At 40.2% G+C, this 14,803-nt stretch overlaps 1 protein-coding gene across 2 annotated transcripts in view; it reads right to left on the reverse strand.

The window, feature by feature from the left end:
* Positions 1-14,803, reverse strand: part of glra3 (glycine receptor, alpha 3) — a 103,946-nt gene that overhangs the window by 36,957 nt on the left and 52,186 nt on the right. For both annotated transcript variants that reach the window (XM_035637910.2, XM_035637908.2), the window contains exon 4: positions 51-274. In XM_035637910.2, coding sequence (XP_035493803.1) covers positions 51-274 — 224 coding nt within the window. The remainder of the gene's footprint in view (positions 1-50; positions 275-14,803) is intronic.

Consider the following 14,803-nt stretch of genomic DNA (forward strand, 5'->3'; position numbering starts at 1 on the left):
TGTAGCCAGTCACTTATGACAACTTTGTGTTAGAAAGGATATTTTCTTACCTAATAGAGTACAAAACATTTCCATTCTTAAATATCCTGAGCAGTTTGTTGTCTGTGGTGACTTCATGGAAGTGGGCTCCCTTCTCATTGGCAAAGAACAGATCTGGTTTCCATATGGAGTCTAACATGGAGGGGTCTAAGTCCAGTGAGTCATCTGGGTATTCAGCATAGGCAAGCCTGGGATCGTTCCACTGCTGACGAAGGAAGATATTCACACGGTAGTCCTATTGACACAGAGAACAACAAGAGTAAGTCAAACACAGGCGCATTTATAGAAACAGATTTATAAAAGCTGAAAGAAATTGGTTGATTCTTCATGTAAAATGTTTATGGTGAACCAAATTTGACTCAGTCTAAGTAAATTATTGACTTTCTGTATGTAGATAAGAACATTGCTTTGTGCTGTTCAATACATGAGGACACAGAATTATGTGTTAATAAAACTGCATAATTCTGAATGTACAGTACACTTCTACAATTGTACTGAAAAATAAACTACATTCCATTTGATAGTGAAATAGAGAGATTTAGCTTTACTGGATACATGTTCATGTTGGTCTAAACAGTACTCATTATCCAAGCTGCTCAGGGAAACATACCATATCTTTATCCTGATTGTGAAGTGTGTGCCGAAGAGGTGTGTAAATCATTTTGAGCCCTGTGCATGAACTCTTTGGTGAATATGATAATGTTGGTGTGTGATTATGTCAGCGGAGGTGGAACCATAGCGCACATGAACACAAATTTCTGCATGCACAGGCACTGAGAATAACCATAACAGTAACTGTAATAAATGATGATATTTTCAGTAAATTTATAAGCAAACTCGTCTTTTGAAATTAATGTCAGTAATGGCCAAAATGCTACTTCTTCAAAACCACAAAAATCACTGATCCCTTGTTCAACCCAATTGAAACATTACATTACTTCCCCACAGTGCTGTCTGATTGCGATCTAAATGTCTTACCAGCTGCTTTAACCTGTTGAATAAAGGTCATCTATATGGAAGTACAAATCAGAAAGGCTGGCAGAGAGGGGGGCAGCTTTACATTATTCAGGAATGTTTCATGCATGGTCCAATGTTCCTTTTTGTGGAGCAGTATACACTTGAATGAATATTCCGATCATTAAGTTTAATCTTTATTTTTTTGAGTGATTTTAATGGTCTGTGAGAATAAAAACAGCACAGGACCATACTGTAGGGCATCTCAAAACTGGTCCCTAGATAGTGAACAGAGGTTCCCGATTCCAGTATCACTCCACTGCACTGCAAATTCAATTCAATTCGACAGAATGCACTGTAAAAGGCAGTGAGCATCTCTGCTCACTATGCTCACTGACTGGAAGCGACATCAATGTTCTTCCACTTCACTGCACTGCAGAGCCAGAGTTATCACACAGTGAACACCGATGCAGCTAATGAACTTAAACAAGTGTACATTTGATTTAGGTGTGGCAGTAATACTTACTGTTACCGATGCTTTTGGCCTTTATGAGTCAAACATGCCCTTTTGTGTCTTCCCTTCACAAATGTGACAAGAGCCTCCCCCAAAAAGCAGTGTAAAAAACTGAATTTATATGATTTTTATTTTTAATCACATTTTGGCCAAGTCTTGTCATTACATTGTCATTGCTGGAATCATGTTGCAGATTAATCTTAGTGTTCAGAGTCGGAAATACAGATTCACTGTACAAGTGATTCACTGCCTGCCCGGGGTTATTCTGCATTTCCATACCTACAGATGTGATCTCTGTTGGCAGGTAGAGGGCCGTACATTCTAGTTATTCTCAGATGGAGGCCAAAGCGGAGATAAAACAGTGTAAATATTGGGTTTACATTTATAAGATGGACAAAAAGACCATATGAAAGCTCATGTTGCTCTATCTTCTTGCTGTCATTGCAGTGCATCTCGTCTGCTGCCTCTGAGTGCCTCACAATAATAAGTTAATTAATTAATTATTATTAATGCAGCTTTAAAGCACCGGTTTGAGTGTGAAAGATACAGGTGCACTGCTGAGAACAAAACATCTCAATTGTTCAGTCAATGGTTTTTAACTTGAAATGCTTTGTGAGGATAAACCTGTTTCATTGTCATGCCTCCCTCTGCAGTCAGATAAACTACTCTGCCCTGCTACGAATGAACATTGCTCTCACACAGATAGAGGATGGATTAAGAGGGATGGAGAGACTGAGTGAACAAATGGAAAAAGAGTCTTACAATAGTAAATCAGTTTAACATAGATAGCGTGTACAGACCAGAGGAAAAAAACCTGTCTCTAAGCCCTCTGTGTGTGTGTGTGTGTGTGTGTGTGTGTGTGTGTGTGTGTGTGTGTGTGTGCGCGTGTGTGTTTGTGTACTAGGCATTCAAATTTAAGTCTGAATACCTCCTCCTCTTTGTTTTTCTCTTTTGGTGATGTAATGGTAAAACAGCAGGAAACACTGTTTGACAAAACAATAAGAATTATAAATGCTTATATTAGCTTTACAATCTTTGAAAAAAAGGACCACAACAATACATGCTTCATGAAACAACCCAAAGATAATGTATGGATGGTCGCAGCCATGCGCATCCAGCAACCAATTAAGTTGCAGTATACATCCATGTCTGTCCAGACTCATTTAATATATGTAATTGATTTGTAATAGAGAGATATGTAGAAAATTGATTTGAGGTATCTTGCTTGAGCCTCAATGTTCTTGTTCTGCTGTCTACTTTAATGTCTCGTTTTTATTGAAAGAAACAAAAACACAAAGGAAATGTACTTGGTGTGTGCTCACACATTTGGACAGTAAAGCTGTGACAGTAGAAGATATCTCTAACATGGAAGCTGCTGCAAAGAAAGTACAAATTCAAAAAATGTGGAGGTTTCACGCATGTCCTCAACATGGTAGCTCAGAGGATCTACACAATCACCACAGTGATCATATTCACGGAAATGTGCGGTATGGTCACAATCTTCCCTTCTGCTGAGTTATAGGGTTAAATAATGGCCAGTTTTTGCAGAATATTATGAATTGGAAGTTGAAATGACAATGATGCCAAATCTTTAGAAATTATTCCAACAATTTCAACAAAGTGTCTGTCAGCTTACATTACATCCAGAGACAATTTATACTTCCTGTCATGACAGTGAGTTATATCTGAATGCGTTGTTTATGTTTTGAGGTTATGTCACTGATCTCTCTTGTTTGTCAGAGGAAAAGAGGAGTGGGTAGATGAAAAGACAGATGGTGAGAAGAGAAAGGTTTTAATCCTAATGTGACATATGGCCCCTGTGTAGACATCCTTCTGTGTTTTCAGAATCACTAAAGCTCTCAGCATAAACTGTGCATCACAACCTCTACATTGCACTGACCCTCACTCTGCTCCTCTCTCATCTTCATACTCACTGTTTGTGAGGTAATTAGACAGTGCTAGCTAATGTTGGTTTTGGCTGTAAAAAGTCCTGTTAACTGTGTATATGTCAGGATTCAGGTATATGAAGATGATTGTGCCTTTTTTATTGTACTTACATTAGTCACCTGACTTTTAGATGTAAATCTGTCAAAAGAATTAGGATTTTTAACATGTCTGACAGGCTTGTACAGAATGATCCTTCCCTTCCTCCAACACTATTCCTTTAACTGTTTTCAATTCAATTCAATTGCATTTATTTGAACAGCGCCATATCACAACATACATTATTTCAAGGCACTTTACATAGTGAGGTCGAGAACTCACAATTTTACAAATAAACTCAATAGTTCTCACAATGAGCAGCACTTGGCGACTGTGGAGAGAAAAAAAACCCTTTTAAGTTTCTAGCAGAACCGGACTCAGTTGTGGGCAGAACATCTGCTGCGACCAGTTGGGGTGAGAGGAGAAAAAAAGGGGAGAGGAAAGGTGGGCAGACAGATGGGGGGAGAAGAGAGAGGAGGAGAGAAGAGAGAGAGCGAGAGACCAGGAACAGTTGTGTAACCGTTGTTTTATGCACCGTTAGTATGATTCTCATAATGACGATAATGATACTGACACTTATAGATGTAATGCCATTTTTTTCATGCACAAACTTTGTTGCTAAATAAACCCCATACAACGCTTTGCTTTTAAATTTATCTCATGCTGCACCAGGTGCTTCAGTAAGTTTTTACTGTGCTAATAGCTATGTTTCGTGTGTCAACAATAATATTGACACTTAAAGATGTAATGATTTTGATGGAATGAATTGACAATATTAATAATAATAATGATATGATTTTCCGACTAGCACGTAAAAGACCATGAATCTGACTTTTAATTGTTATCAAACCTAATTCATGCAAGCATTTTCTTATTATCAATTATGTTTTATTATTAAGTGCCCTCGAGCTGTTGTGTGAGAATGAATCTGACTTTTAATTATTCATTCATTCATTCATCGTCTACCGCTTTATCCATTTAAGGGTCGCGGGGGGTCGCTGGAGCCAATCCCAGCTAACTTTGGGCGAGAGGCGGGGTTCACCCTGGACAGGTCGCCAGCCTATCGCAGGGCCACATACAGAGACGGACAACCATTCACTCTCAAATTCACACCTATGGTCAATTTAGAGTCTCCAATGAACCTAACCCCATTCTGCATGTCTTTGGACTGTGGGAGGAAGCCGGAGAACCCGGAGAGAACCCATGCATACACAGGGAGAACATGCAAACTCCACACAGAAAGGCCCTGGTTGGTTTGAACCGGGATTCGAACCCAGAACCTTCTTGCTGTGAGGCGAAGGTGCTAGCCACTACACCACCGTGCAGCCCCCCTTTTAATTATTATCAAACCTAATTCATGCAAGCATTTTCTTATTATCAATTATGTTTTATTATTAAGTGCCCTCGAGCTGTTGTGTGAGAAAGTATCAGTATCAGTGTATTTTCAGCAAATGGCCCAAAACAAAATGCTTACATTCGAGTGACAAAGCCCTCTTGTGGCCAAAGCAATTATGACAAGAGTGATAAAGTCTGTGAAGGACGGAGGTCTGGGTTGATGAATTAGTTGACAAAACATTGGACTTTTTCAAAGAAGACTGCTTTTAGTCCGGGTTGTTTCTCTTAACCACTTCCATGAGGTTCTTTAACCTTAAACACACGCTAATGTTGTAACCATGATGAAAAAGGTCATAACTCTAACTCTAACAAACTATATATTTTAACTAGACCATGAATGTCCCTTTACACTAACCATGTTGTTTTTATGCCTGAACACATCATTAACCAGTAAGTTATTCATTTTTCAACAGTGAACAGTTTTCTTGTTGTTAAGGTTAGATAACTTGTTTTATTGTATTGCTTTGTGTTGTGCCTGGACATTGGTGAAAGTACCATTTGTCTAAGCAATATAATTGATCAGTTATGGCTATCAAAATAATAAAATATTAATATTAAAAATGTTAATATTAAATAATAACTTTAATTAATATCAAAGTTCCTTGGGGCACCACCCTTCAAAGGAAGGGAAATGATAGCCAATCATTTGATTCAGTCTCATTTACAATATGCTAACTATCAATTTGGAATTCTGATTGATAAATAAATTAATAATTACCACCAGATCACCACCTTGGTAGTTAGCAGAGGTTGAAGGATTTGGAGTTCTACCGGTCAGAGGTTGGCAATACTCACACTTATGCAAAATTAAATAGTGCAGACCGCATATTTAATAACATTTATTTAAAAGACAAGTTGAAACAACAATATCTAATCGAACAAACGAAATATATACATAAGTCTGAGATTGTGTGTGCGTGTGTGTGTTTGTGTGTGTGAGTACACAGACTAGGTGGCCGTAAAGGTCAAAGGTCTAAGAAGTACTACAAACAACATGGCGGTGAACAAAGAAACTACAAAATGGCGGCATCAAAGGTGTCGGCTCGGACACATGCTGTGCTTCTTTGATAAGGCCATTTGTTGCAGGACAAAGAGTTTCAAGTTAAGAGAGGGTAGGTCAAAGGATCCTAACACCAAAATAACCTATTGATAGATATAACAACAACATTAAGTGAACACATTGACTCAAATCAATACAGTACACTTTTAAGGTTAAACACTCCTATGCTTAAACGTGTTGCGTTATGCAATGCTGTATGCCCAAATTACATTACTAAGTCCATGGAAAAGAAGACGAATAGTCCTTGGGATGCTGTTTGTGTGTCCAGAAAGATGCAGCAGTGGTGCTGTGTGGTTTTGGTGTCCTTTTTGTGTCCTCCACAGAGTTAGATGCTAAACACTAACTCTGCTTGGTGGTTACTGAGCTTGATCAGTTGACCAGACTTTGTGTCTGCCACTGATGTAAAACCAGACTTTCCAGCCTTGGTTGGTCCTTTGGCAGGCTCTCTCGTCGCTGCCTGTGATGTTGCAGCAGTGTGCTTCTGCAGGCCTGCATGGAGGTCAGGGTCCAAGAGCAGTGGTTTCTCCGAGAGGAGAAAGAGAGGTCTTTGCTCTCCGTTGAGAGGTTGGAGAAAAGAGTGTTGTCTCCTTGAAGTTAGACGCAGGAAGAGCATGAAAAGATGGGTGCGCTGGGCTTTTATGGGCCTGAGGTCTGGGGCACACAGTGAACAATGGCAGCTGGAGCTTGGAGGAGAGTTCAAACCAAGGTGTGATAAGTGGAGCATTCTGGGCATCAGAGTTTTCCAGTCTGTTCCTTTGTCTTTGGAACAAAGGACCAAATGATCAGGTCCTCCATTTTGTGAAGCACTACAATCCTCCTTCGGTCTCAGGATTGCATTTGACGTGTGATGCTGAGAACGCACATCTGCATGTACAGTCCAATGTCGGCAGAGTTCATTTGTCAGTTCATTTGGTTCGTAACGTGGGCATTTGTCAACCCTATCTATCTTGCCCAAGCAAAGACAGTTTACAAGTTACAGAACACAATCATAACAAGGGCATAGTACAAAAACATAACCTGTGTCATGAGGTTAGTAGGAACAGGAATGTTAGATATGTTAATTTCTTAGGGTGAGAGAGTGGCACCTAGGATATGGCTTTGAGTTTCCTAAGGTGTCTGTGATGTCCTATGATTGTGTTAGATAGGGAAATGTGATGGTACTTGTGATCTCACCAAACAAAGAAACAAACAAAACAATAATTGTAAAAGTCTAATTTGCAGAGTAGGACTGTGATGTCTAAGTCATAATTAAGTTTGAACTTTCCTCGAGTAATAAGAGGGCTATTAGATTTAAAATAGTTGAATTTGCTGCTGTTGCTGCCAAACTCAAGCACCTTTCTGCTGTGAGGGTGATCTTTTGAAGCAGTAGGTGTATGTGACACTTTGATGTGAGAACTGGTCGGTGCAGGTGTTCCCCCCTCCGCTTTGGAAATGACAATGGTTTCCCAAGCCATCTGTGTCACCTTTCTTCACTCATGCATGGAGGGTTTACAGTGATGAGTCCTGAGTACAACGTGAGTGTGTATACATGGGTGCAGGTTCTGTAAGAATAAGGACTTGAAGGTGGGGTTTTCTTCTAAGCCTGGTGCATTCTTTCCCTGAAAATACACGTCTCAAGCGTTTGTAGTAATCTCTAGGATGCTCAAGACGGAAATGTTTAATTTGGGAGGCTGCAACCATTGCTGCGATCTCATCAGCAGTGGAAGAGAATTCTTCTATTAATGCTTGATGGAGCTCTATGTAGTCATTTCTGACACTGGGAGGTAAAGTCTGTATGAACTTGTGAACAGCTTTGGAGCTGGTTTTCCACACAAGTTTAACTTTCTCCCTTTGGGTTGCATTGGGTTAATCAATTAGGGTGTTCTCTAGTTCCCTAAAGTAATTGTCAATATTTTGATCAGAGATGTCTGGTTCAAAATGTTCAATGTCATTTGCTAAAGACTCAAGCACTTCAAGACGGGGGAACTGTGAAGCCAATTGTAATGAAGGCGGACTAAGCTAGCATAACCTTTAGCATGTCCATCGCACGCTGCTGTTCTCATTGGTTGAGAGGCAGGGGCGGAACAGCTGTCAATACTCTCATGGAAATGCACAGATGAGGCTGGACTATCCTGAAATGTGCTGGTCCCTGCTTTGGAGAGAGGAGCACGGGTTAAGGTGTTGTGTCATTTGCTGTAAAGAACACTGGGCAGAATACCTTCTAGAAGATAAGCTACATGTCTCCTCAGTGTCTGTATCAGAGAGATAGGAAGAGGGTGTTAACTGTTCCTTAAAGTGCCCATATTGCCCCCTTTTACACAAATTACAAGGATCAAGCCACACAGCACCCTCCTCTTTCTGTATAAACAGCCCTGTGAGACTATGGTCGATTCCAGCGCTTTCCTGTTCACTCCTCGCCCCCCTCCCTTCGTGTTCCGCAAAGCTCCGCCTCGCTCCTCCCCGGGTCTGCTGCGCAACTACGGCGTTGCGCTGCCACGACAACAGTCGCACACGACAAGGCAAAAAACACGACGTAGAGACCCGGGAGGCACAGCGAACACGTTCTCCATTATTACACACAGAGCACTAGGGGCTGGGCGATAGAACGTTAATGATATCCCGGCCGGCATGCGTAGCTCGCGGCCGGCCGGTAGCCGCGAGGTACCCCGGCCGGCCGCGAGTCTAGCTACGCTGGCCGGTTGCGAGTCTTGCTTGGCATAATATGGGCCCTTTAAGTGAGTAGTGTGAATCAGAGTAACCTGAATCACATTGGCTAAGAGACTGACGTGGGGGCGGACCTTCTGCTCCAAGCCTAAATAATTCTTCCTTGTGTGAGCAGAGTTCTAACTCTGCTGAGTGCAGGTCTTCTAAGTAGTGTAGGGCTTTCCTATTAACTATTCCTTTAACTTCGTGGAGCAGACTAGCATTTTGCGCTCTTAGGGAATCTACCTCCACTTCTAATGCTGATTTGCTCTGAAAAGCAAGGTTGTTTTGCCTGTGAAAAATCAGAAACAAACATCTTAAAAATGGGCCTTTAGATACACTTTGTGTATCGCGCCTTTTGTTCAGTAGTGAGTCTATTTCTTTCCCACACTCACTGAAATTCAACTTGCTGATGAATTCAGGGTAGCCTGGGTTAAGGCTCTGTTCAACGGAAGAAACAAACTGCTCTACACAGGGGTACTACAAACAAGATGGCGGTGAACAAAGAAACTACAAAATGGCGGCATCAAAGGTGTCGGCTCGGACACATGCTGTGCTTCTTTGATAAGGCAATTTGTTGCAGGATAAAGAGTTTCAGGTTAAGAGAGGGTTAGTCAAAGGATCCTAACACCAAAATAACCTATTGATAGATATAACAACAACATTAAGTGAACACATTGACTCAAATCAATACAGTACACTTTTAAGGTTAAACACTCCTATGCTTAAACGTGTTGCGTTATGCAATGCTGTATGCCCAAGTTACATTACTAAGTCCATGGAAAAGAAGACGAATAGTCCTTTTGGGATGCTGTTTGTGTGTCCAGAAAAATGCAGCAGTGGTGCTGTGTAGTTTTGGTGTCCCTTTGTGTCCTCCAAAGAGTTAGATGCTCAACACTAACTCTGCTTGGTGGTTCCTGAGCTTGATCACTTGACCAGACTTTGTGTCTGCCACTGATGTAAAACCAGACTTTCCAGCCTTGGTTGGTCCTTTGGCAGGCTCTTGCGTCGCTGCCTGTGGAAGTTGCAGCAGTCTGCTTCTGCAGGCCTGCATGGAGGTCAGGGTCCAAGAGCAGAGGAAAAAGAGAGGTCTTTGCTCTCCGTTGAGAGGTTGGAGAAGAGAGTGTTGTCTCCTTGAAGTTAGAGGCAGGAATAGGTGAATAGATGGGTGCGCTGGGGTTTTATGGGCCTGATGACCCCCTGGGGTCTGGGGCACACAGTGACCAATGGCAGCTGGAGCTTGGAGGAGAGATCACACCAAGGTGTGATAAGTGAAGCATTCTGGGCATCACAGTTGTCCAGTCTGTTCCTTTGTCTTTGGAACAAAGGACCAAATGTTCAGGTCCTCCATTTTGTGAAGCACTTTATTTGAAATGGTGTGTGTGTGTGTGTGTGTGTTTGTGTGCAGAAACAGCTTAATGTTAATGAAAAATACAAAAAACAGCATAGAACTCATACCTAAATGGAAGTTTAATATCTTAAAGTCTTGTGACCCCCCAAGTTTAAATGTTGTCTGTAGCTGACAGTATGTGGAAGAAGTCGAATGAGTTTAATTTCTCAAGAGACTCTTCTAGAATATTTCAATGGCAAATTATTTATTTTTTTTAGAAAAAGTGGAATTTCTTTAGGAAATTCCATTTTTAGTAAATATATATATATATATGGTTGCATTTGTATACTGTAATTGTCCTGAAAAATATATATATACAGATATAAACAGAGAAACAGATATATGAATGGTTGCTGAAAGTATGCGGGAGTAGTAAGCAAAATAAAAACAAAAAAACTAAAATGTATGGGAGACCGACGCACTGACCACTAGGCCAAAAGCGCAAAGTTGCAGCACCACCCGCCAACAGGTCCCTTAAGGTGTCGACAAGTGATGTTTACAACCTGCACTCCCAGTGTTGTGTGGTGTGGTCCGCTCTATTTTTTTGTTCACGATTTACAGAGACAGGGCTGAGTTGAAAACCAGAATTTTTTTTCGCTGTACACACAGAAATGACAGGTAAAGGACGTTGAAGAAATATTCACAGATTTTTACAGAACGTGTATTGCTTTAGAATCGCTCACACGTCACAAAGCCTGCTCCGCGTTGTGTAAACACACACACACACACACACACACACACACAGTCAGGAAATATGCATGTGTCTGTAAATAATAAAAGTCAAATGAAAGAAATATTGAACGCGCTTAAATTTCTCATGGCAGTTCTTGTTTAAGAGGCACACACACACACACACACATACAAATGGCATATCTGTCAGATCAACTCCCAGTGGTGCAGAAAGCACTTAGACCGTGTCACTTGAATCATCCATCCATCTTTAGAGAAGGCTTGACTGATCACAACCAGCTCTGCTCTGTTCACTACCGAGCCCCCCTGGTGACATACGTGGGAAAAATATAAATGCGTGGCCACGCGTGAATAAGGCGTGGCCATGAGTTATTAATGCGTTGCCATGAGTTATTAATTTGTGGCTACGAGTTAGCGTGTAGCGTTAGTAATGCGTGTGAACAAGATAATTAAGTCATGGCGACACATTCATAATTTGTGGGAACAAAATAATTAATTCGTGGGAACGAGATGATTAATTCTTGGGATGATTGTCTGTTTTGGAGTGATGCTGAAGAATAAAGGCAATATGGAATATACTAAACAATATTATAAGAAATAGCTTTAAAAAACAAGGTATCTTAAGTATTTTATTGATAAAGGTAAGGAAAATTATAACATGGATGACGTAGCTAACAGTTCTTTGTAAATGTTGGACCTGACCTAGCAAAAAAAATTCCTGATCCAGGGACAACTGGAGAAAATTATGATAATTTATTAGAGAGAAATCCCTGCTCAATGTTTCTCAAAATAGTGGATGAGAAGAAATATTGGATATTGTTTCAAAATATAAAAGCAAAAAGTATGTGTTAGAATTAGTTCATTAATCCATCACACCAAAAAATGAAAATAGCGATGTATGTGATTTCACATGCGCAGATATTAACCACCTCGGATAGATTAAAATCCCTTGAGGCTCAGAGGATCTCTTCCACTCACCCGTGGAGTGCTTTCTATGCTCGTGGGGAAAGTTTTGGACACTTTGGGGGCGGAGCCACTGGACTGATTGACAGCTCTTAGGGAGCCTGGAGTTGCCAGGTGTAGTTTCACGTAGGTAGGATACTGTTGGCAGGACAAGGTAATGCTGTCCATAGAAAATTTTTAATATTCGCTATTTATACAGCTGTAGCTGTCAAAAACTGCTTGATGGCTACGTTTCATGTAAATCCTATCAATCTTCCCAGGACATCCTGGGCTATAATGATTACTATCCTAGTAAATTAAAACCATACAGCCTTTTACTATAGGCTAGGCCTTTTAACATCTTATTCAAAAATTTAAAAAAAATAACTAAGAGATTACTCCAACCCTTCAAGAAGAAGCAGTCACTGACAATAAATGAATGAATAAGATAATAAATAAACTATGCCATTATTGGCCTATTTCATTATAATTTTACAATAGATTTAAAGAATTGGCATTTTGTATAGACAACATTTCCTGATGACTCTCGTCCTGCCTATGTGGCCACTGTCTCTCGTCTTGCCATCAGTATCCTTCCTACATGGCACTCCTGGCAACTCCTGGCTCCCTATGAGCTTTCAATTAAAGTCCAGTGGATCCGCCCCCATAGCGTCAAAAAGTTTCCCCGAGAGTGTAGAAAGCACTCCTCGAGCAGCGAAGCTGCCTCTCCCGCTGGCTCTTGACCCTCAAGGGATTTAAATCTGCGCGCGAAGGTTAATATCTCTGCGTGTGAAATCACATAAATCGCTCGTGAGTCATTTTTTTGTGCGCTAGATTAATAAACCAATTCTAACTCCATAAAAAAGTCTACAGATTTTAATGACATCAACAGGACATTAGTCAAGATGGATTGTGTTGGGATTTCGAAACCATTAACACACATTTGTAAGCTATCATACCTTTGTACAAAACTGGGAACAAGCATCACTTCACAAACTACAGACCTGTCTCTTGTTAAAGAAAAAAATCTTTAACAATAGACTAGACATGTTCTTAGAAAAGCACAAATGAATCACTTACAATCAATACAGATTCAGATCAAACCGATCAACATCACTGGCAATAATAGAATCAATTGAGGACATTACAAAATCTATTGAACATAAAAAAAATGCAGCAGGGGTATTTATTGATATCAAAAAAGGGTTTGATACAATCCACCATGACATTTTATTCTATAAATTAGAAAGGTATGGTATTAGATGGATAGTATTGGATTGGGTTAAAAGCTATTTAAGCAAGAGACAACAGTTTGTGATGGTGGGAAATTACTGTTCATCAAGTTTGGACATTGCTTGAGGCATCCCCCAGGGGTCCTAAACTATTCATCTTGTATATAAATGATATCTGTAATGTTTCCAATGCCTTGAGGCTAGTTTTGTTTGCTGATGATACTAATATTTTTCTGTTCTTGGGAGAATTTAAAACAACTAGTGGAAGACATAACTAAAGAAATGGGCAAAATAAAAACATGGTTTGATAGAAACAAACTATCATTAAACTTGAGCAAAACACAATTATTGTTATTTGGTAGCTATAGAACAAACACAAAAACAGATAAGGATAAATGGGCAAGAAATTGAAAGAGTACACAAAAACAAATTTCTTGGGGTCACAATAGATGATAGAATTAGCTGGAAAACACATTAAACATGTTCAGTCTAAACTGTCCAGTAGTATTTCAGTATTGTACAAAGTAAAGCAAGTTCTGGAACAAAAATCACTCCGTATTCTCTACTGTTCACTAGTCTTAATATATTTAATTACTGTGCAGAAATCTGGGGCAACACCTAACCCTAACTATTCTCCAAAAAAAAAAAGCAATACGCACTATTCATAATGTCAGATATCTAGATCGCACTAACTCATATTCCTACAGTCAAAATTATTGAAATTCACAGACCTTGGTGAAATTTCAAAAGGACACATATTATGTTTAAGGCTAAGAATAACATATTACCTAGAAACATTCCAAAATTATTCAGTAATTGTGAGGGGGGTTATAATTTAAGGGGAAATTTTAATTTCAACGTGCACAGTGTCCGTACAACCAAGAAAACTTTTTATAATTCAATCTGTGTTATAAGACTATGGAACAGTCTGAATGCGGAGATAAAGCAAAGTCCAACATGAACCAGTTTAAAATGAAATATAAATAAATGATTTTCACGGGGTACAATGATGAAGGGGTTGTTTAACAAACACCAGGTGCTTACCTGGGTTATGACTTATTTATTAGGGGTCCCCAGCCCAAGGGGGCTGGGAACCCCGTTTGCAAGGCAAGGGTTTTCAGAACCCTAAGATTATTCTTATTTTTCCGGATATAAACGTCCCACCACAGCCTAAACCATGCATGGTGGAGTGTTGCCATTTGTAGGACTGTTCCAGGACCCTGACCATACCTCAGGCACAAAGATTTTAACACTTCAGCCCATAGGGGGCGCTAAACAAAAATAATATTTTGGCCTATAACTCCCATACCGTACATCGCACATTTATAAACCTTATATCCACGCTTTCCCTGAATGGAGCTGAATATCTTTATAGTTGCCACGCCCATTTCCGCCTAGACTTTTATCCAGCGCAAAATCACGATTTATCGAAAAACCTACTTTTTCGAACTCCTCCTAGGCCGTGCATCCGATCTGCACGAAACTTGGCACGTAGCATCTCCAGACGGAGCTGACAAAACAATATCGAAAGAATTTCCCTCCATCCAAAATTCCGGAAGTTACATGCAAACAAATATGTTTAGCTAGCTGCCAAAACACCGTTAGCATATCTGGGCCACAATAAATACTATCAATGTAAGATTCTTGTTTGGCAGGACACTCTGAGGTTCCCCAACACATTTTGAGAATATTGGCCTCTTGGGGGCGCTACAAATATGACAAATATTCATCTCATTAACGGCTCATGCAATTTCTACAAAACTTGTAGGGTACCATCTAGGGCCGCTCCTGAAGCCACGCCTACAATGGTGTAATGATTAGTCAAAATGGGAGTGGCCTATTGCACCCCAAAATTTCTGTTTTCGGATTCACCTCTTACACTAACTCAACGACTTCAAATGTCCAGGGCCCATTACCAATGC

This window comes from Scophthalmus maximus, chromosome 8 (genome assembly GCF_022379125.1).
Source record: "Scophthalmus maximus strain ysfricsl-2021 chromosome 8, ASM2237912v1, whole genome shotgun sequence".
Classification (NCBI taxonomy): Eukaryota; Metazoa; Chordata; class Actinopteri; order Pleuronectiformes; family Scophthalmidae; genus Scophthalmus; species Scophthalmus maximus.